Source organism: Ursus americanus, chromosome 1 (assembly GCF_024610735.1).
Source record: "Ursus americanus isolate L20-20 chromosome 1, mUrsAme1.1.p, whole genome shotgun sequence".
NCBI lineage: Eukaryota > Metazoa > Chordata > Mammalia > Carnivora > Ursidae > Ursus > Ursus americanus.
In genome coordinates this window covers 106665433-106684673 of record NC_142127.1, presented here as the reverse complement: position 1 = coordinate 106684673, position 19241 = coordinate 106665433, and the positions used below count along the sequence as shown (strand labels likewise).

The 19241-nt window shown below is 59.2% G+C and overlaps 1 protein-coding gene across 16 annotated transcripts in view; it reads left to right on the top strand.

The window, feature by feature from the left end:
- KIF1A (kinesin family member 1A) overlaps positions 1–19241 on the top strand; it is a 95646-nt gene that overhangs the window by 14643 nt on the left and 61762 nt on the right. For all 16 annotated transcript variants that reach the window (XM_045795899.2, XM_045795897.2, XM_087864976.1 and 13 more), the window contains exons 2-6: positions 8752–8918; positions 16358–16434; positions 17201–17380; positions 18110–18175; positions 18741–18919. In XM_045795899.2, the coding sequence (XP_045651855.2) occupies positions 8813–8918; positions 16358–16434; positions 17201–17380; positions 18110–18175; positions 18741–18919 (608 nt within the window). In that variant the 5' untranslated portion in view covers positions 8752–8812. The remainder of the gene's footprint in view (positions 1–8751; positions 8919–16357; positions 16435–17200; positions 17381–18109; positions 18176–18740; positions 18920–19241) is intronic.

Below are 19241 nucleotides of genomic sequence, written 5' to 3'. Positions count from 1 at the left end.
CTTTTCCATGTCTCTCCAACCGCCTGGTGCTGCTGACACCAGGGTTAAGGGGTCAACGGGATGAGAGCCCCGCTCTGGCGGGTCCTGTTGCTGGCTCACATCCACTGGGCCGGTCTCTAGGCAAACTCGTGAGTCCTGAAGGTCAGCCCAGCGAACCTGCAGCTCCCTGAGGGATGCTGGGGTCCGGATCTGAGAACGATGTGAAGGCCCCCGGCCCCCAGGCTTGTGAGTCCTGCTTTAGCTGAATCCCATAGTTTTGATACGTTATATCTGCATTATTGTTCAGCTCAAAATATTTTGTACTATCTGATGAGATTTTTTTTCTTTGTCCCGTGGGTTATTTAGAATCCTATCGCTTAATGTCCAAGCAGTTGGGGGATTTTGTAGGTTTCTGTTTTGTTTTGTTTGTTTTGATGCCTAGCTCGATTCTGCTATGGTCAGAGAACATATACCTTATGATTTTAATCTTAAATTGAAATTTGTTAGACTTTGATCTATGACTAGCCTATGACTAATTTTAGTACGTGTTTTATGTGCAATTTATTTATTTATTTGGCTCCACGCCCAGTGTGGAGCCCAGTGTGGGGCTTGAACTCATGACCCCGAGATCAAGACCTGAGCTGAAATCAGTCACTTAACCTACTGAGCCATCAGGTGCCCCTTTACATGCACTTTAAAAGAATGTGTGTGATACATATTTTTCCTTCTCAGTAGCTGGTAGAAGAAGCAAACCCCAAATGTTTATCCTTTTATTTTCAACCTTTCCGTCCTTTTATTTAAAGGTGTCTGTTGGGGGGGCCTGGGTGGCTCAGTCAGTTAAGTGTCCGGCTCTTGATTTCAGCCCAGGTCATGATCCCAGGGTTTTGTGATGGAGCCCCGTGCCGGGCTTCGCGCTTGGCAGGGAGTCTGCTTGAGATTCTCTCCTTCCCTCTGCCCCTCCCCCCACTTGTGTGTGTTCTCTCTCTCTCTCTCTCTCTCTCTCATGGTTTTATCCCCCCCCCCCCCCACCCAATTTGTTTGGAACCCTACAGGCCTATTTTCATGCCCTGTGGCTTTTGGTTTAACGTCGATCTTGTGTATTGAAACACACACAGTACAGGCTCTGGACGGCGCGCCTTTTTCTTTCCGAGCGGATAGAGTGGACGGTCGTCCCTAATTCTGGCAGAGACTTAGCTGAGTCAGGGAAACACTGCAGTTTTGATAAGGTTTATCCTTGCTGCGGTTCTGCCCTGATTTTAGACTCCTTTCAAATCAGGCCCTGGAATGATGACTGGAGCCCTTCGTCCCAGTGGATCTTCATGCTAGTCCTTGTCTCTGTAGCACCTGAGAATGCAAAGACTCCCCTTTGATTTGCAGAAGCTTCCTGGTTGCGTTTTTATTTTTATTTTATTTATTTATTTTTAAAATATTTTATTTATTTATTTAACACACAGAGAGAGACAGCCAGCGAGAGAGGGAACACAAGCAGGGGGAGTGGGAGAGGAAGAAGCAGGCTCCCAGTGGAGGAGCCCGATGTGGGGCTCGATCCCAGAACTCCGGGATCACGCCCTGAGCCGAAGGCAGACGCTTAACGACTGAGCCCCCCAGGCGCCCCCCTGCTTGTGTTTTTAAACTCCTGCCCCTCATACCTTCCGAGTTGGACACCTGTCTTAAGGGGAGAAGTGGCTGGGTGAATCTCCCTCTTCTTCCTCCCGGGATTTTGGCCTCTCAGATTTGCTCCTCTTGACCAAAAGCCCAGTGGGTTTCTCCATCCCTTGGCAACAGCTCTCTGCCTGGGAAGACTCCAGATTCCCAGCCTCTTGCCCCGCGCCCAGAATGCAAATGCGTTTAGGGAGAAAGTGCTGTGTAGTGTTGGAATGTTGTCTCCTGTCCTGGCAGCCCCCATCTCTGGAATCTTGGCCTGCTTGTCTGCACGGCCTCAGTAGCTCTTTGATTCTTTCTCATTGTGAGATTTTACCCAGCTTCTCTAGCTGGGCACGCTGGGAGGGAGCATTGCTGTGCTGCCAGCCCTTCTGCCTGGGAGCAGAAGCTGACCTCTGCTTTCCGAGCTCCTTGCTAATGGACCCCAGAGCCCATAAGCATAGTCTCCATGTGTTCTTGTGATCCTTTCACAGGTGAAGTTCTAGCTCTATTTTTAAATATGGGAGAGCCAGTTGTTCCAATACTAGTCTCACCCAGTTACCTGAAATGCTGCCTTATCTTCTATTAGGGGTGTGTGTGTGTGTGTGTGTGTGCGTGTCCGTCTGTGGTCATGCTTGACTTTTCTGTTGGTCTCTCTATTCACGTGTTATTGCTGGACTTTGGAAGTTGTTACAGCTTTATAGTAAGTCTGATAGCTGGTAGGGTACATTCTTTGTCCTTGTTTTTCACAGGTCTTTTCAGGGAACTCTTGCAAAATTCCATTGAAAATCCTGTTGGAATATTTTGCTTATTGGACTTGCACTGAACTAACAGCTAAATCTGGGGAGAACTGAAAATTGTGCAATATTGAATCGAACATCTGCTTTCATAAATATTTTCTTTATTCCTAATTATATTCTATTTCAGTACTGAGCATTGCTTACTCAACAGATAGAGCCTCTTTTTTTTTTTTTTTTTTTAAGGCACAAGGCATGTCGCTAGATGCTAGAAATCTCATTTCGAGTCGCATTCTACCAGGAATTGATGACCCTGCTCTTGCTCCTCCTGCCCCAGCTGGAATATCCTAATACTTTTCTCCATTTGGAGACTGTGGAGACTTTCCAGCGGAAGGAAATGCAGGTTCTCAGGGAGGCACATCCCTCCAGTACCCTCCTGGGGGGTCATTTTTGGATGTGAGAGGGCAAAACTGTTGAAAAAACACTTATGGTGTGTGGATAGGGGTGCACGCCGTGGCTGTCAGGGCTCCGGGGTGTGGCTGGGCATGATTCCAGCCCCCAGCTCTGCTCCGTGTCCTCCTGGGGTTTTGCTCGCCTCCTGCACTCGTCGGCCTCAGCGGCCAGCTGCCACAGTGCTGCCCTTTCTCCTGGCAGCCTTTGGAAGAGCTGTGCTTGTTCTGCTCCATGTCCAGCCCGTTTCTGGGGAGTTCTGTGGGGTCAGACCGCTAACCCTGGGCAGGGCCTGGGAGTTACAGCCTGAAGTCTGCATTGATCCCAGCCCCCGTGGGGCTCCCCTCCATCTGCAAAGAGAGACAGGTCCCAGGATCCTTGTCAGCACCTTTCTGATCTTGACCCTGGGACCCCCAGAGGCTCTCCTAGATGGGAGGTTGGGACACTGCTGGAAAGGGTCTTTGGGGCAGATTCTCCTGAGGGTGGCAATTACAGGTGGGGAGTGTGAGGCTGAAGACACCCTTTTCAGAGGGAGGATTTCCTGGAACCCCAGTGTGGGAGAGTCTCAAGACCTCTCCCCCTAAGCCTTTGCTCTACTTGGATGCCTCTAGTGATGGGGGGCTCACAGTTGAATGGGCATCTCAGTTCATTTTAGATGGCAGTTGGTCTTCATGTCAGGCTGAGTTCTGTTTTCTGGAGCTCCTGGCCATTCCTATAACCAGCCAACCCTGAGCTTGTCCTTTGCCGTGTTCCCAGAGGCCCCTCAAGCCCCCGAGCCCCCCTTGGGTGGCCACTGCAACATCAGGTTGGCAGCCCATCAGTGGCCCGTGGGAAAGACCTTTCAAGGTGGCCGGAGCAGCACCGTAATTCTGCGGGGAGTTTTTGCTGGCTTTCCTCAGGCTCCTGGGCTCTGAGGGGGACTCACTCTGGCTTTATCCACCTCAACCCTGCCATTTCACAGATGGGTAAACCAAGGCCCAGGGGTTAAGTCACAGGGCAGAGATAAAGGCAGGACTGGGACTGGGTCCTCGACGTGACTTCGATGCGGCGTCAGGAATGGCCAGGCGCCTGCAGCATGAGTTAGGAGCCGTGGGACGTGCTACTGAGATGCAGAGTTCTGTCCCCTTGCTTAGGACTGCCTGCCCCATCGTTTGTATTTGCTGAGGGAACCATTTCCTTCCCTGCTGATTTGGAGACCACACTATCGCTCGTTCCGGCTGCCAGTGAGAGCCCCGGGATGTAGGGTACGAGAGGACATTCTGCAACCCTGTTCTATTTTATTTTATTTTATTTTATTTTATTTTATTTTATTTTATTTTATTTTATTTTATTTATTTTATTTTTTAAAGATTTTATTTATTTATGTGACAGAGAGACAGCCAGCGAGAGAGGGAACACAGCAGGGGGAGTGGGAGACGAAGAAGCAGGCTCCCAGCAGAGGAGCCCGATGTGGGGCTCGATCCCATAACGCCGGGATCACGGCCTGAGCCAAAGGCAGACGCTTAACGACTGCGCCACCCAGGCGCCCCAACCCTGTTCTATTTTAAAACACCCTTGACATGTTGATGATTTAAACGCCCAGGCTCTGTCAGAGTCATGCTTTCGGACAGAGAATCTCCGTCCCGTAACTGCTGTCCCGCTGCTGGTGAGAACCCACACGCTGCTCGTTCCCATACGGGATGGAGGTCGGTGCGCCCACCAGGTCCGTGGCCAGGTGGGCCGGGCTGGGCCGGGCTGGGGCTCGGGAGTGCCAGTCGGAGGGGCTGGGGTTCTGTGGCTCCTGATGACCGCACCCCTGCACGGCCCCCAGTGTGGGGCTGCCCGACCCTCTTCGTCCTGGGCCTCAGCGTCTAGGCGCCGCCTTGCTCTGGCGCCCTGCTAGGGGCTGGGAGACCGCGGGGTTCCCGGTGCTCTGAAGAGGCTGTGCCTCAGAGACACGCTTGGCAGCATTTTTCTGGGGAAACAGAGGCTCGAAGGTGGCTCTGTTCCTGGGTCCCCCTGCAAGCTTCCCTGGGAAGGCAAGGCCGGACTGTGGCCCTGCAGGGACCTGTTCCTCTCCGCAGACCCCAGCTGCCCGCCTCAGAGCGGCCGCGGAGCATTGACATGGAGTCAGAAGGAGAGGGCCGCGTCTGGGGCCCTGTCGTGCCTACTGTCAGCCACCAGCTGGGCAGGGCGGCTGGGCCTCCACCTCAGGCACTCACCTGTGTATCGTCGGGTCTTCGGCGGCTCTGGCTTCAGCGAAAACAAAACGTTTCTGTACCTTTGTGGTTCCTGTGAATATCTGCCTTCCCACCAGCTGGGGCTGGAGGCTCTGCGGGCCCCAGCACCATGGGACTGTCCCCCAATGCCTGTTACTGCGCCCCTGCCCACAGGGACACTTGGCTCTGCCTTGAGCCCGGGATGGCACGGTGCCACGCCTCGCTCCTCCCTCTGCCTCCCCAGGGTCCCCCCCCCGATCGTGGCACACGGGGAGTCGACCGCAGTCCAGTGCACTGGGTGAAGCTGGAACCCAAGGCCTGCTTGCAGAGAGGGCTGGCCACCCCCACCTGCCCTGTTCCAGGGTCCCCTCCGGCGCCTCGGTCTGGGCGTGTAGGGCAGGTGGGCGGATGTGCAGGGTCACCTCCTGCAAGGGGAGGATGAGGTGTGCGCCCCCCCCACAAACGCAGCTGTGTTCGTCCCCCGTGACCCCACCTCCGCAGCAGGGGTGCTCCCACAGGGAAGCCAGCCCACCTCCTTCCACCCCCCTGTCTCACCAAGTCTTGCTGCACGTACGGCCCTGTTCGCATGCTCTGGCCTGTGAGCTTCCGGGGCCCAGGGACAGTCCTGTCGAGCTGGCGTGAGCCCCCCGGGGCCTGTGTCCTCGGTGTGTGTGGGAAGCTGACCTTCCAAGGGATGTGCAGGTCAGCTTCACACTCACCGAGGTTGTCATAGAGCAGGCCTGGTGGCTTTGGTGTCCCGCTCATTTCTCACGGCAGCCGGTGGCCAGGCCGGGGGTCACTGCTGCCATACCTGTGCCCCGGGCAACGCTGGGCTCTAGCAGCAGTTTCTCTCCTGCTTTTTGTCCTTTTAGTTGTTCCTAAAATTTTCACCAGTAGCGCATGTAGACGTAGAGCCCAAGGTGATGGGGCCAGGAGGCTCCTGGAGGGACGGCCCTGCTCAGCCCTCCCTGCGGCTGCTTCTGGTGTCGGCTCCCTGGTCATGCCCGTCTGCTTCCGCGGCCATCTGTCCAGTGTCTGTGTGTGTGTCATGTAAAGATTCAGTCGTCCCGTAGCGTCACTCCAGCAGAGACCCCCACCGTCCCCGACGCTCGGCAGAGACCCCCACCGTCCCCGACGCTCGGCAGAGACCCCCACCGTCCCCGACGCTCGGCAGAGACCCCCACCGTCCCCGACACTCCAGTAGAGACCCCCACCGTCCCCAACGCTCGGCAGAGACCCCCACCGTCCCCGACACTCCAGCAGAGACCCCCACCGTCCCCAACGCTCGGCAGAGACCCCCACCATCCCCGATGCTCGGCAGAGACCCCCACCGTCCCCGACACTTCAGCAGAGACCCCCACCGTCCCCAACGCTCGGCAGAGACCCCCACCATCCCCGATGCTCGGCAGAGACCCCCACCGTCCCCGACACTTCAGCAGAGACCCCCACCGTCCCCAACGCTCGGCAGAGACCCCCACCATCCCCGACGCTCGGCAGAGACCCCCACCGTCCCCGACACTCCAGCAGAGACCCCCACCGTCCCCAACACTCGGCAGAGACCCCCACTGTCCCCGACACTCCAGCAGAGACCCCCACCGTCCCCAACGCTCGGCAGAGACCCCCACCATCCCCGACGCTCGGCAGAGACCCCCACCGTCTCCGACACTCCAGCAGAGACCCCCACCGTCCCCAACGCTCGGCAGAGACCCCCACCATCCCCGACGCTCGGCAGAGACCCCCACCATCCCTGACGCTCAGCAGAGACCCCCACCGTCCCCCACGCTCTGGCAGAGACACCCCCCCCCCCACTGTCCCCAACCCTCTGTCCCCATCCTCCTGCCGCGTGTCCTCTGCTGTCACTGAGTTGGGGCTTTGTGTTTGTGGCAGTAGGAGTAGCGAGTCCCCTTCCTGCTGCCCCACAGGCGCCTCTGTGCTTTCTCTCCAAACCCTCGGGCAGTCCCTTGTCCATGTGGGGAGGCCACCACCAGCCTCAGGCCTAGCTCCCCTCCTGCTGGCGTCCCCGCTGTTGCTCTCCCATCAGGGACGTCCTCCTGGGACCCCCGCTCCATCCTCTGGGCCGGCCTCGACCCGCGGCTCCACACGCCCCACGTGCTCCCTTACGCGTCGGGTGCGGATTCTAGCACCTTCCGGAGTCTGTCTGGCTCTTCGCTCCCCTCACCCTCCAGTGGTAGTTTGCCTGAGTTTGGTTTCCAGGCGGAGGGCACTGCTCCTCAGCAGTTTGGACGTGTTTCTTCATGATCATCTGGGGTCCGTGCGAGATGCCCGTTCCGATTCTCCACCGTCTGTGGTCTGTCGTTCTCTCCGGAAGCGTACAGAATCTTCCCGTTAGCCCTCAAGTGCTGAGCTGTCAGTTCGTTGGTGTGTGACTTTCTCCTGCCGCGGGTGGGTGGTGGGCTCCTCGAGTTTGGAGACTCGCGACTGGCAGTCTCGGGAGGTTTTCTCGAGTTCTCCCTCTCAGTGGCTCCTTCTCACTGATGCTCAATCTTATCTCTCCCCTTTCATGGAAAATTACTTAATTCCAACCTTTTGGTTTACTTTTAAAGTTTGTGTTTTCATATTTTTAATTTCAAAGAACCCTTTCATTCATTAAAGGTCCTTTTAAAAATAGCGTTCTCAACCCATTCATGGGTGTAGTGACTTTTCTTTCTGAGAACATTAATTATAAGGAACTTAGAAAATACTTTCCTTCTCTTCTCTGCATTGTTTTGTGCTGCCAGGTTCCTTTTCTGGTGGTTTTAGCATCTGTATTTCTTGCTGGAGGGTGTGGTCCTGACAGGTCCCCCCAGCCAGGAACCCCGCATGGGGGTCCCAGGGCCAGGGATCTTGTGTGTACCTCAACCCCCTCCCTTCAGTGGGGGCTCCATGCCCACCCTCGTCTAGGCCGCAGGCCCCAGGCTGGGCAGGGCTCACTCTCTCCTGCCTGGTGGTGGGGGAGGTCAGGGCCCTGGATGTCCGCATGGGGAGGGTGGGGGTCCGGGGGTCTTCACGAGTCTGTCAGGGCCATTGTACCACAGTTCTGTGGACTGGATGCCTAGAGAACAGAGACATACTGTCTCCCAGTCTGGAGGCCGGAAGTCCGAGATCAGGTGTGAACAGGGCTGGTTCCTTCTGTGGCTGTGAGGGAGTCTGTTCTGGGCTTTGTCTGCTGTCCACCTTAGCCGTTCCTTGGCTTGTAGAAGCATTGCTCCGGTCTCTGCCTTTGTCTTCATGTGAAGCTCTCCGGTGTCTCTGTCCAGTTGTTCCCATTTGTAAGGGCTCCATATTGCGTTCGGGGCTCACCTGACTCCTGCGTGACCTCTTCTTCACCAGTCACATCTGCAAGGACCCTGTCTCCAAATAAGGTCACATTCTGAGGTCCTAGGGGGACATAACTCAACCCACAGCAGGTTTAATGCTGGCTTTCCACCAACACCCGTTTTTGGTCCCATCCGGACGCCAGCCTGGAGAGGTACCGAGAGCCTTTCTGGGTCCCACTGAGAGATTGGCTTGTCTCTTGCTGGGCTCCGGATTTCCCAGGCTTGCTAAGCCAGGCTGCCCCCGTCCTTGTGAAGAGTTGTGGCGTTTCTCGTCTGGAGCCGCCCTCTCCAGTCCCCGGTCCTTGTGGATTACCGCATGTGGGCGTCGTTAATGGGATTTGGGAAGGGAGAGTTTTCTGTCACCACCCACAAGTACCTGTTCTGTCTTTCTGGATCTCGTTTCTAACTCATGTCTCCCTTTTTCTCAAGGTGTCTCCGCGCTCACTTGGGCTCCCGACGCTGCTAAGGGTGACCCACAAAGGCCGGAGAGATGGCCGGGGCCTCGGTGAAGGTGGCGGTCCGCGTCCGCCCCTTCAATTCCCGGGAGATGAGCCGAGACTCCAAGTGCATCATCCAGATGTCTGGGAGCACCACCAGTGAGTATTGGTGACGGCGTGGCCGTGGGCGGCTTGTCGCTGGGGGCCGCGCGTCCTGGGCCGCCTAGCCAGACACAGCGGCTGGCCGGGCCCCCCCGGCCCCCTCCTCACCCACATGGCGTGTGGTGAAATGACCACAAACGAGGGCAGCTCCAGCAACAGTTCTGAGGCCTGTGCCTGAAATCAAGGTATTGACGGGGTTGTGCTGCCTCTGAATTTCCTGAGGAGGCTCCTTCCTGCCTCTCGTGGCCTCTGCTGGTCCGGCCATCTTGGCCTGTAGCCGGCGTGGGCATGCGGCCTTCACGTGGGAGCGCTGACCGTCCGGCAGGTGGGCGGAGGGCTAGATGTGTGCTGGGCACTCAGGAGGGCACTTGTGAGCACTGGGCGTCATGTGTAAGTGACGAATCTCTGAAACCGTCCCCAGCGATATGCGAACTAACTAGCATTTAAACAAAGACTTGAAACACAGAAAGAGGAAAGAATGCTGATCCCTGGGCTTAGGGCCTCCCCCGATCTGGTGTGACCTCACTGTGGCAGCTAATTCCATCTTCAAAGACCCTGTTTCCAAACAAGGTCACCCTCTGAGGCTCAGGATGGACATGAAATAGGGGGTCACACCTTCCGACCCCATACGTGAGGGGATTTCTCCTCTTGTTTCAGCGGCCTGCATTTATACGTTTTTTATTCCAGGCTGTTCTTTGCCTGGTTTGTGATTGTAAGTCCTCTCAGACCTTCCTGAGGAGCGGGAGGCCCGCAGTCCACGTGCTGGCAGGTGGTAGTAAGAGAGGGCGTGACGGTTTGGCGCTCGGGGAGGCAGGTGGGCCCTGACAGGCTTCGTTAGCACGGCTGCTGGAGGGAGAGAGCACCCACTCTGAGCCTGGCCTTTGCTCTTTTGGTTTGAACCTTTGGATCAAATGGCGTCTGCATGCAGACGAGCAGACGGATTCGCACGATCAGAGCAGCACGCAGACCGAGAAGCAGAGCGTGGCCAGCACCCCAGGAGACCCTCCTGCCCCTGTCCACCTTTGTTTCCAACACATAGGTTAGCGGGGCTTGTTTTGGGTCCCACGAAAACCGAGCCAGTGTCTGGGTTCTCTCTCCCGCTGACTAACACTGTGACTTAGAACAAGAATTCCGGGCTCAGCCAGGCGGTTTGCCCCGGGGTCCCTCGGGGTCACCGCAGGCTCAGGGGGTACAAGCCGTACCATGGGCTTGGCACCAGCTGCTCCTCGCACTTCATCCTGAGGTCGTAGGATGGATGGCAGGCCTCACCCCCCACATAACCTTACCCCATCTGCTCTCCAGGTTTGGAAGGAGGGGCTGGCCAAGGGGAGGGGCATTCAGGGTGGAGGGAAGCTGCCTCCCTAGGCCTGTTGAGGGGATGAGGATTCAGGTGTCTCTAGAATGTTCTGGGTACCTGTAGGCTCTGTGGGAAGGGGTGGGGGCTGGGAGGTGGTCTTTTCAGAAGCCTGTGGAGCTCTGTGGTCCTTCATCCCGTGTGGGCAGGTCACAGAGGCTCCACTCAGAGCTTGCTCGGGGGCTGTTGGGCACGGTATGGCCGTGCACGTCTGAGGTTTCATCATGGCTCTTAGCAATGGTGTTGCCTCCACTGGGTCCCTGGAAGCAGACCCTGACATGAAGATTTGGGTGCCAAGGGTTTATTGAGGTGGTGGTCCCAGACGATGTGGGGAGAGACCGTGGACGTGGGGAGGAGCTGTGGAGGGGCTGATGCACGGGTGGCTGCCACAGACAGCAGGGCTCTGGTTGCTGGGACCCTCTGACGTAGAGAGTGCCCCTCCGCGTCATCCTTCTCAAGGCCGGCTGCGGGTCCGGCGTCTCCACCCACATGAGCCCAGCGTTGGTCCAGGGCCCTGGTGTCCTTGTGACCTGAGGTGCTCAGGTGGTATGACTCGTGCCTTAAGGTGGGAAGCCAAGGGCTGCACAGGAACTGTGAACCCTGGGTGGGAACCATGATGACTTGCGGTGAGAACAGTGACCCCTGGATGCAAACCATGACCTTGGGTGGGAGCTGTTACCCCAGGTGGGAACCATGACCTCTGGTGGGAACTGTGACCCCTGGTGTGAACCGGGACCTCTGGTGGGAACCGTGACCCCTGGTGGATCTGTGACTTTTGCTGGGAACTGTGACCCGTGGTGGGAACCGGGACCTCTGGTGGGAATTGTGACCCCCCTGGTGGGATATGTGACCTCTGGTGGGAACTGTGACCTTTGCTGGGAGCTGTGACTCTGAGTGGGCCATGTGCCCAAGGAGCTGACAGTGTCTGCCAGGTCACTGTTGGGTGACCCTGGACATCAAGAATGATTAGGCATCCCTGTTCCCTCCTGGGCCAGGCCCTGGCAATACAGCCATCACCTTAGACAGTCGCTGACGGTCTTGGCAGGAGGGGTTCACAGGTGACCACACTCTGAGGGAGTGGGCAGAATACAGAACAACGCATCGGAGTCAGACCCATCTGCCCTGGAACTTGGGAGTAGGTGGGATGGGCGTCATGGAAGCAGACAACTGGAGGAGAAGATGGGCTGTGGGGATGAAAACTCTGACTCGCCTCTGGCCAGAGAGACAGAGATGCAGAGACGCAGACAGTGAGGGAGAGGAGTGTCAGAAGAATGGATAATTGAGACACTCACTCGGGAAGCTGTATTCTTCTTGGGGAAAACAAAGCAGTGATGGTACTGGTAGAAAGTGCTAGAAGCCATGTCAGAGTGTGGGTGAAGGCTGAGGGAACCCAGAGGAGAGGGGCATGCCCTCCAGCCCTCAGCCCATAAAAGCTTGTCTGCAGAATGGGGTCAGCGGGCAGGATGGGCTTTCTTCCTGGCGACCCTGGGGCAGACTGGGGCAGGTGGGGCCCCTGAGCCAGCCTGAAGTGGCTCACAGCCACTTTGTCAGTGGACATGGGGCCCGTGAGAAGGGACAGGGACGGTGCTCCACCGTGAAGGTTGTGCAAGGCCTCAGGGGCCAGCCCGCGTGCTCAGCAGGGAGCATTTGCCCCACGATGCAGCCATGGAGGTGCTGGTGAGTAGACGGCATGGCTGCTCTGGCCGCGTACTTGCTCATCGGCGCCCCGCGCCAGGCCGTGAGTGTCAGGGTGGGAGGCCATCTGGCCCTCCCCGCTCCACCCTGCCGGGATGAATCTCAAAACTGGGTGCACATGGGGGATGCCGGGCCCCCAGATGTGCCACTTGAAGCTCCATCGTGACACACAGATTAGAAACAGTCACAGCTAAACGTCATTGTCATCCCGTGTTCGTCACCTGCGTGAGCAACACCCTTCACTGGAACATTCCAGATCTGGGGATTTTGTCAGCCAGCCAACTGTGCACAGCGTAAGCTTCTGTCCACGCGTGGCAGGCTGCCGTAGCTTACTCAGAGAATAGACGTCCTGCGTGTATCCCCACGTCCCCACTGTACAGGAGAGCAGACTTGGGGACCTCTGAAGGGGTTTCCTGTCTTCTGAGTCCTTCGGCCACGCAGAGGAAGGCTCAGGGTTGGGGGGCTTCCTGCCCCTGCACAGCTGGGGCCCCGGAGGCAAGGCTGGGCCTGTGTCTCCCGCCTCCTGTGCCCACTGCGGGCCAGCCCTCACCCCCGGGCCCTCCGCACCTGTGGGAAGTTGGTGTCCTGGGAACAGACGAGCTGCGACAGGAGTGATTTTCCCAGAGACCAGCGGTGTGAGATCAAGATGTCAGTGGGGTTGGTTCCCTCTGAGGCTCTGAGAGAATCCACTCCTGGCCTATCTCCTGCTTGTGGCAGCTGCCACAGGCCTGGGCTGGCCTCCGTCCCCATGTGGCCTTTTCCCTGCCTGTGTCTGTCTATGTCTGTCTCTGGTGGACCCCACTTCTTATAAGGACCCCGGTCACTGGATTTGCAGCCTACCCTAGTTGGCATGATCTCATCTTTACTAATCTCATCTGCCAAGACCATATTTCCAAAGAAGGTCACATGCTGACGTTCCAGGTGGATGTGAATTTGGGGAGGACGCTATTCACCCAGGACAGTGCCTCTGGGGTAGAAGGGACTGGACCAAGGCCACAGGGCCGATGCATCCAGAGCCTGCCCCCAGCCTGGCCAGGCTCCACAGGCCCACACCCAGCCTGGACTTCCTGTCTCCAGCCCACCTCCTAGATCCTGGCAAGCTGATCCCAGTGTGATTTCAGGCAGTGACCACCATTCTGCATGGCTCCCTGGAACATTCCAGACCCTTCTCCTCTACTCATAGTGGTCTTTCTCCCAAAGGCCCTTGTCAACCGGTAGCCCTGTGCACAGATCCAGGTATTGCAAATGCCTAACGCATCTAAGCCTCCATTTGCAGTCACTGTTCTAGAATGTTCTAGGCTCCAAATAGAGTGAGTCTGGGAATGGAAGGTCTCAGAGGGAGCTCGGCTGTGGCTGTGGAGGTGGTGGCGCCACTGTAGTCCTGTTCACGGTGTCAGCGGAGGAGCCCTGGGGGCCGGTGGGCTGGGGGCAGCAGCCTCAGCCTGGGGGTGGGTGCCTATCTCTCCTGCCAGCCCCATCCAGGGACAGCTGCAGGGCCTGGAGCTGCCTTCTCCCCTGGAGGCCGCCACCGTTAGAGTTGCGACGGGTGTTCTGCTCGCAGCATTGCAGTGGTGGCCTCGTGTGCTGTCCTAGTCCCACAGGGATGAGGACGGTGTCTGAGGCACAGACGGGGAGACCAAGGCTCTGTGATGCGTGTCCTCACGTGTACTGCATGGGAAGAGCAGGGCGGACATGGGGACCCTTCAAGTCATCAGCAAACATTGGCTGAGCACGAGCCTTATGAGGCTGGACTCTGGGGCCCCAGGGGAGCGGGACGGAGGCTCTTACTGCCCTCTGGGGTGACGCTGCCGTGGGAGGCAGGGGACGGACGCACACATGAGCACCAGATGCAGCCGGACCGGTGGGGACAAGAGCTGTGCCTCGCAGCATCAAGAAGGGCGCCGTGACGGAGCGCAGGGGCCTGGGAGCCACATCCGATGGCCAAGGAGCCTCCCTGGGCAGTCGGGAGAAGGTGAGGGGTGAGCGGTCCTGTGCGTGAGGAATGCCAGGGCGGGGCGTTGAGCTCACTGTTCCCTGAAAGCCCGCTGAGGTCCTGCTGCGGTGGGCCGTCTCCCAGACCCTGCAAGTGTGGGGCCGTGGCCTGCTGGTCGACCAGCTCGCCTGTGCACGCGCTCACACACAGCTGCACACACGCACACCCACGCATGTGCGCACACCCACGTTTCTGATTTCCATGGTTTCAATACTGTCCCCGTGGCCCGTTTAACAACAGGCTCACCAATTCCTCAGCATTTAGCGGCCGATGGTGCTGGACAGAGCCCGCACAGCGCGCACGGGCTTGTGCGCAAAGAACATGGCTTCCGTCAGTCCTCCTCCCCGCCCCCCTTCCCTATTCAAGCTGGGGTTCCCAGCAGCCACATCTTTGTCCCCGGCAGGCGCCTACGCCTTGTGCACCCTGTATTCTACTCTCTTCGGAGGGGCCCCAGCTCCCCCTGGCCTGGCGGGAGCACACACCAGGAGGACCCCTCCTCCCTCCTTAGTCCCACACAAGGAGAAACTCAAGACCCTGGCAAAGGAAGCCCTTTCTCTTGCAGAGTGGCTCCGTCCCAGTGCGTGGCAGGCTGATCGCGGGTGGCGGTGTGCCGGTCAGCCCTGGTGAGGGAGTGGAGGTGCCGGTGAGGAGCCAGGCCCAGGTGGACCCTGGCTTCCAGTCTGACTGTGTCTGGAGCTCGGATCCCATCTGTAATGACAGGGTATTTCTCAAGACCCCACAGGACCCCAAGGGGGGGACGGGGACAGGTGACAGGCAGGTCCTGAGTGCCAGAGCCCCTCTGCCTGATGGTCCTCCTGGCAGACTCTCCTTGTGGCCCACTCCTGCCCTTTGTCCCTCATGGTTGGCTGTCCCCTGCCCGCTCGGCGTTCCTTGAACATACCTGTGATCTGTTCCTGGGAGGCCCCCACCTCAGGGAGCCCGCAGTCCGTGAGAGATACATGGCAAACACCGCAGCACCAGGACACGGTCAGAGTGAGGTCAGCACCCAGGACCGGGCAAGGGTCATGCTGGACAAAGGGGAGCAGGCTGGATGTGGGCCTGTGTAGGGCGCAGGGAGGGGACCTGGCCCCTTGCCGCAAGGGCCATTGGGGGCCCGGCCCAGGTTGGCTCGGGAGGTGCTGTGATTGTTGTTTCCATGGTGCCGGCATTATCTGCACTTGGGGTTCCAGTGGCTGCATCCCCGGGTCCCAGCAGGAGTTGAAAGCAGGACAGCTTGCTCTCCACGGCCTTGCTCCTGGAGGCAGCATGGATGTGAGCCGCACTAGGCCCCAAGGACAGCACTGTGACGGTCAGTCACCAGCTCCTGCCTGCTGGCTTCCCAAACGTGCTGGGTGATCTCCCAGAACTCCTCAGACCTGGGGTCTCGGGACAAGTCAGCCCTGGGGACAGGCTGCAGGCGATGCCCGTGCTGGGAGCAGGGCACTCAGCCCAAGCAAATGGCCAAGGGGCCTGCCTGCAAAGACACTGGGCCTCAGGGTCCCCCATCAACACAGACTTTGTAGGTTCAAATGGTGGCCCAGCAGGCAGTGGGAGGGGTGGCCCGATGGGGGTGGGGGCCTCGGTCGCTCCTGCCTGGCCAGCAAGTGCATGTGGCCTGTGGCTCCGGGGCCTGGGAAACACCGGGGTCGGGGGCACTTGCAGGCCTGGTGCAAAGCAGCCTTGGGCCGGGGGCCTGCTGGGTACTCGGCCGGCACTGGCCGGTGGCTGATGGCATCACTACACGTTTGTGCCTTCATTCCTGGTTTGAAGAACTGACGTTCTGGGCGTGGTGCCTCCTGCCGCTTGCTGGGGTGGGGGCGGGGGCTGTGCAGAGGACAGGGCCAGACAGCCTGTGAGAGCAAGCCTGGAAGGCACCAGAGAGACACAGGCAGGGGGAACAAGCCCCGTGAGGGAATCCCACAGCGGGGACAGCCCGTGCTGCAGACCGCCCTTGGATGGACCACACGGGAACGGCGGGCCCTCAGGAAGCAGAGCTCGACCGTGCCCGGATGCCCCAGCCTTCTGGGTGCGTCTAGGACGCAGGCATGCAGAGCAGATGTGTGAAGACCCAGAGGGGTGGGGTGGGGAGCAGGGCTGGACCGAGGGGTGGAGGTGGGCAGCGGGGTCTCCCAGTGACCCAGCGTCTGCAGGAAGGAACCATCAGGTGCCCTCAGGAGCATTTGTGGGCACCAGGGTCCAGCAGACAGAGGAAAGGGGCACACATGGCTTGTCTGCCTGGAATTGGAGCCCTGGTCGCATCCCACTGGGGGGCTGGCTTGTCTGGGGCCAGAGGCGTCTGAGCACCCCACCTCCCTGCCTCGGGTACTGTGTGGGGGGCATGCTGACCGCCTCTCCCCCAGCAGTGTTAACTGCCATTCCTGTCCCTCTCTGCAGCCATCGTTAACCCCAAACAGCCCAAGGAGACACCCAAAAGCTTCAGCTTCGACTACTCCTACTGGTCGCACACCTCGGTAAGCCCAGGGCTGGGATTTGGGGGGCGGGGGGCCGCAGCAGTGCAGATGCTCAACCAGTTCCGCGGCCTCTCTGAGCTGCCCGTGTCTCTGAACACGCTTGGGCCGGGGAGGGAGGGACAGGCGTGAGGCTCAGGAAGGGGACCAGCCGTGCCTGCTGGGTGGGTGGGGGGCACTTTCCCGAGTCCCCTTGTGTGTGAAAGGTCACCCTGAGCAGTGACATGCCTGCTGGGTGGGTGGGGGGCACTTTCCCGAGTCCCCTTGTGTGTGAAAGGTCACCCTGAGCAGTGACATGCATTGTTAGGGTAATGCCCTGAGGCCTGCCTAACGCTCTCCTCTGTTAGGAGAGCATCCAGACATACTAGCCTGATCCCTGGACTCCCTGGCCTCCCCCAGGCCTCCAGGCCCTGCCCTTCCAGCCCTGCCTGTCCTCAGGCTGCCAGCTGGGCCTTGATTTTGACCGTGGTCCTGCCTCTGAGCCTGGGCACAGGCAGTCCCCTCTGCTGAAATGCCCTTCTGCCCCACCCCGCCCTGCCCAGCCTGGCCAGCTCCTTCCAGTCCTTCCCTTGGGAAGCTGCACCCTGCCCAGCAGGCTTGGGTCCCCTCTGCCGGGAGTGTGCAGGGGGTGGAGGGGCAGGAGTCCTTCCGCACTGCGCCCGCCCTGGCACCTGTGAGGCCTCCAGCTGCAGGACGGGTGCTCAGTGAACCAGCGGGCCGAGCCCTGGGTGCCCCAGCCCCCTACAGCTGTGTACCTCCTGTCTTCCAGCCCGAGGACATCAACTACGCCTCCCAGAAGCAAGTGTACCGGGACATCGGCGAGGAGATGCTGCAGCATGCCTTTGAGGGTTACAACGTGTGCATCTTTGCCTACGGGCAGACTGGGGCTGGCAAGTCCTACACCATGATGGGCAAGCAGGAGAAGGACCAGCAGGGCATCATCCCGCAGGCACGCGAGACGGGGGCAGGGTGCTGCGGGACCTTGGAAGGGCAAACCGAAGGACCCAGCCGGGAACCCCGGGAGAGTAGCCCCAGGGGGAAGGGAGCCAGGAAGGAAGGGAAACGGGGAGGGTGGAGGGCAGAGCGGGAAGGGGCGGCAGGGGGCAGACCTGCCGTGAGGAGACTGGAGCCCCGGGCCCTGCCATGGGGAGCTGCGGGAGGGGCAGAGCCCATGACGTGCCTACCTTTCTCTGGGGGGCTGTGAGGTCTGGTGGTCTGGGCAGGGACGGATGCCCAGACAAGGGGTGGCCTTCGGTTAACTGAAGGCTGAGACACAGATGCCTTAGACACTGTTGGGACCCTGGCATCCAGCCCACCCAGCCCTGTGGGCAGACCTCTGGATCTGAGCTAGTCAGCGCTTGACCTAGTCAGGGCAGGGGAGAATGCCAGGTAGTCTGTAGCATGAGAGACACCCGCCCACCCCGTGCAGACGAGGATGGGACGCAGAACATAGGAAAGGATCAGATCTCATCCCTGAGGACTCCATGACTTAAGCAGAAGACAGCTGCTCTTTGGGTGCAGGCCTTCTCAGTGCCTTTGAGATGGAGTATTCAGGAACAAAAGGGGCCCGGAGAGCAGTGTCCAGCCTGGGCTCAGGCTTCCCACAGCACCCGGCGGGGAGGGCTCCAGGAACAGCCTGTTGTCCCCATCATCTGACGCTGTGTCCTTGGCCCTGCAGCTCTGTGAGGACCTGTTCTCCCGAATCAACGACACGACCAATGACAACATGTCTTACTCTGTGGAGGTAGGGCTCCCCGAATGTCTGTGACTCCAGCATAGGGAGGTTTCCAGGCATGGACGGCAATGCTTTTCTTATTTAAAGCAAGTCCCCACCACTGGTTGGCACCCTGAGCTTGTCACTCACTTGTGCATGTGGCAACCACGTCAGCATGCCCACTCAGGACAGGGAGACGTGCTGGGCACGGAGGAGCGAGGGATGGTCCTCTGCTTTGCGAGTTTCATTAAATAGTGCTCTGTGCCAGGTGCAAGGACAGGTGTCTCTGAGCTGCATAACGTGGCTCTGCCGTGGCCACGGTGGCCCCAGGCTGTCCCCATCGGACAGGCCCGCAGGATGGCTGGGGGCGGGGGAGGCCAGCAGAGGGGATGGGCTGACACCCAGCCCAAGCACTCACACAGGAGCTGGGAGTCCTTTGCACGCCTCCCCCTACCCAGCAGGCAGCCCCCGTACCCCTATCCCTCGAGTCCCTGATGACAACCCTGCACCCCCACCTTGGGGGGGGTCCCTGCTGGTGGCCCCCATGCCTCTGGTACCCCGTCTGGGCGTCTCTGATGGAGCGTCTGCCCTGCAGGTCAGCTACATGGAGATTTACTGTGAGCGTGTCCGTGACCTCCTGAACCCCAAGAACAAGGGCAACCTGCGTGTGAGAGAGCACCCGCTGCTGGGCCCGTACGTGGAGGACCTCTCCAAGCTGGCCGTCACCTCCTACAATGACATCCAGGACCTCATGGACTCAGGGAACAAGGCCAGGTGCGTGCCCGGTGGCGCGTCTGTCCTCCCTGTGCGGCTGCTGCAAGCCTCGGGGGAAGGCCTGGCCCCTGGGCCACCTGTTGGTCTGTGGTCTGTCCAAGACCTGTTGGTCTGTCCAAGCCCCCCATGGAGGGGTGGGCCCCGTGGGCCCGAGGCCATGGAGGGCACATGCCAGCCTGAGAGGGGCTTCCAGATCCCCCATCCCGTCCCCTACACAAGGGCAGCGCCTCTTGGGGGGTTGGTTTGTGCCCTGGCGGTCTGGTGTCGTCTGTGGTGGCTCCCGGGGGGCCCTCCCTATGGACAGTTGCCCTGACGGGCTCCG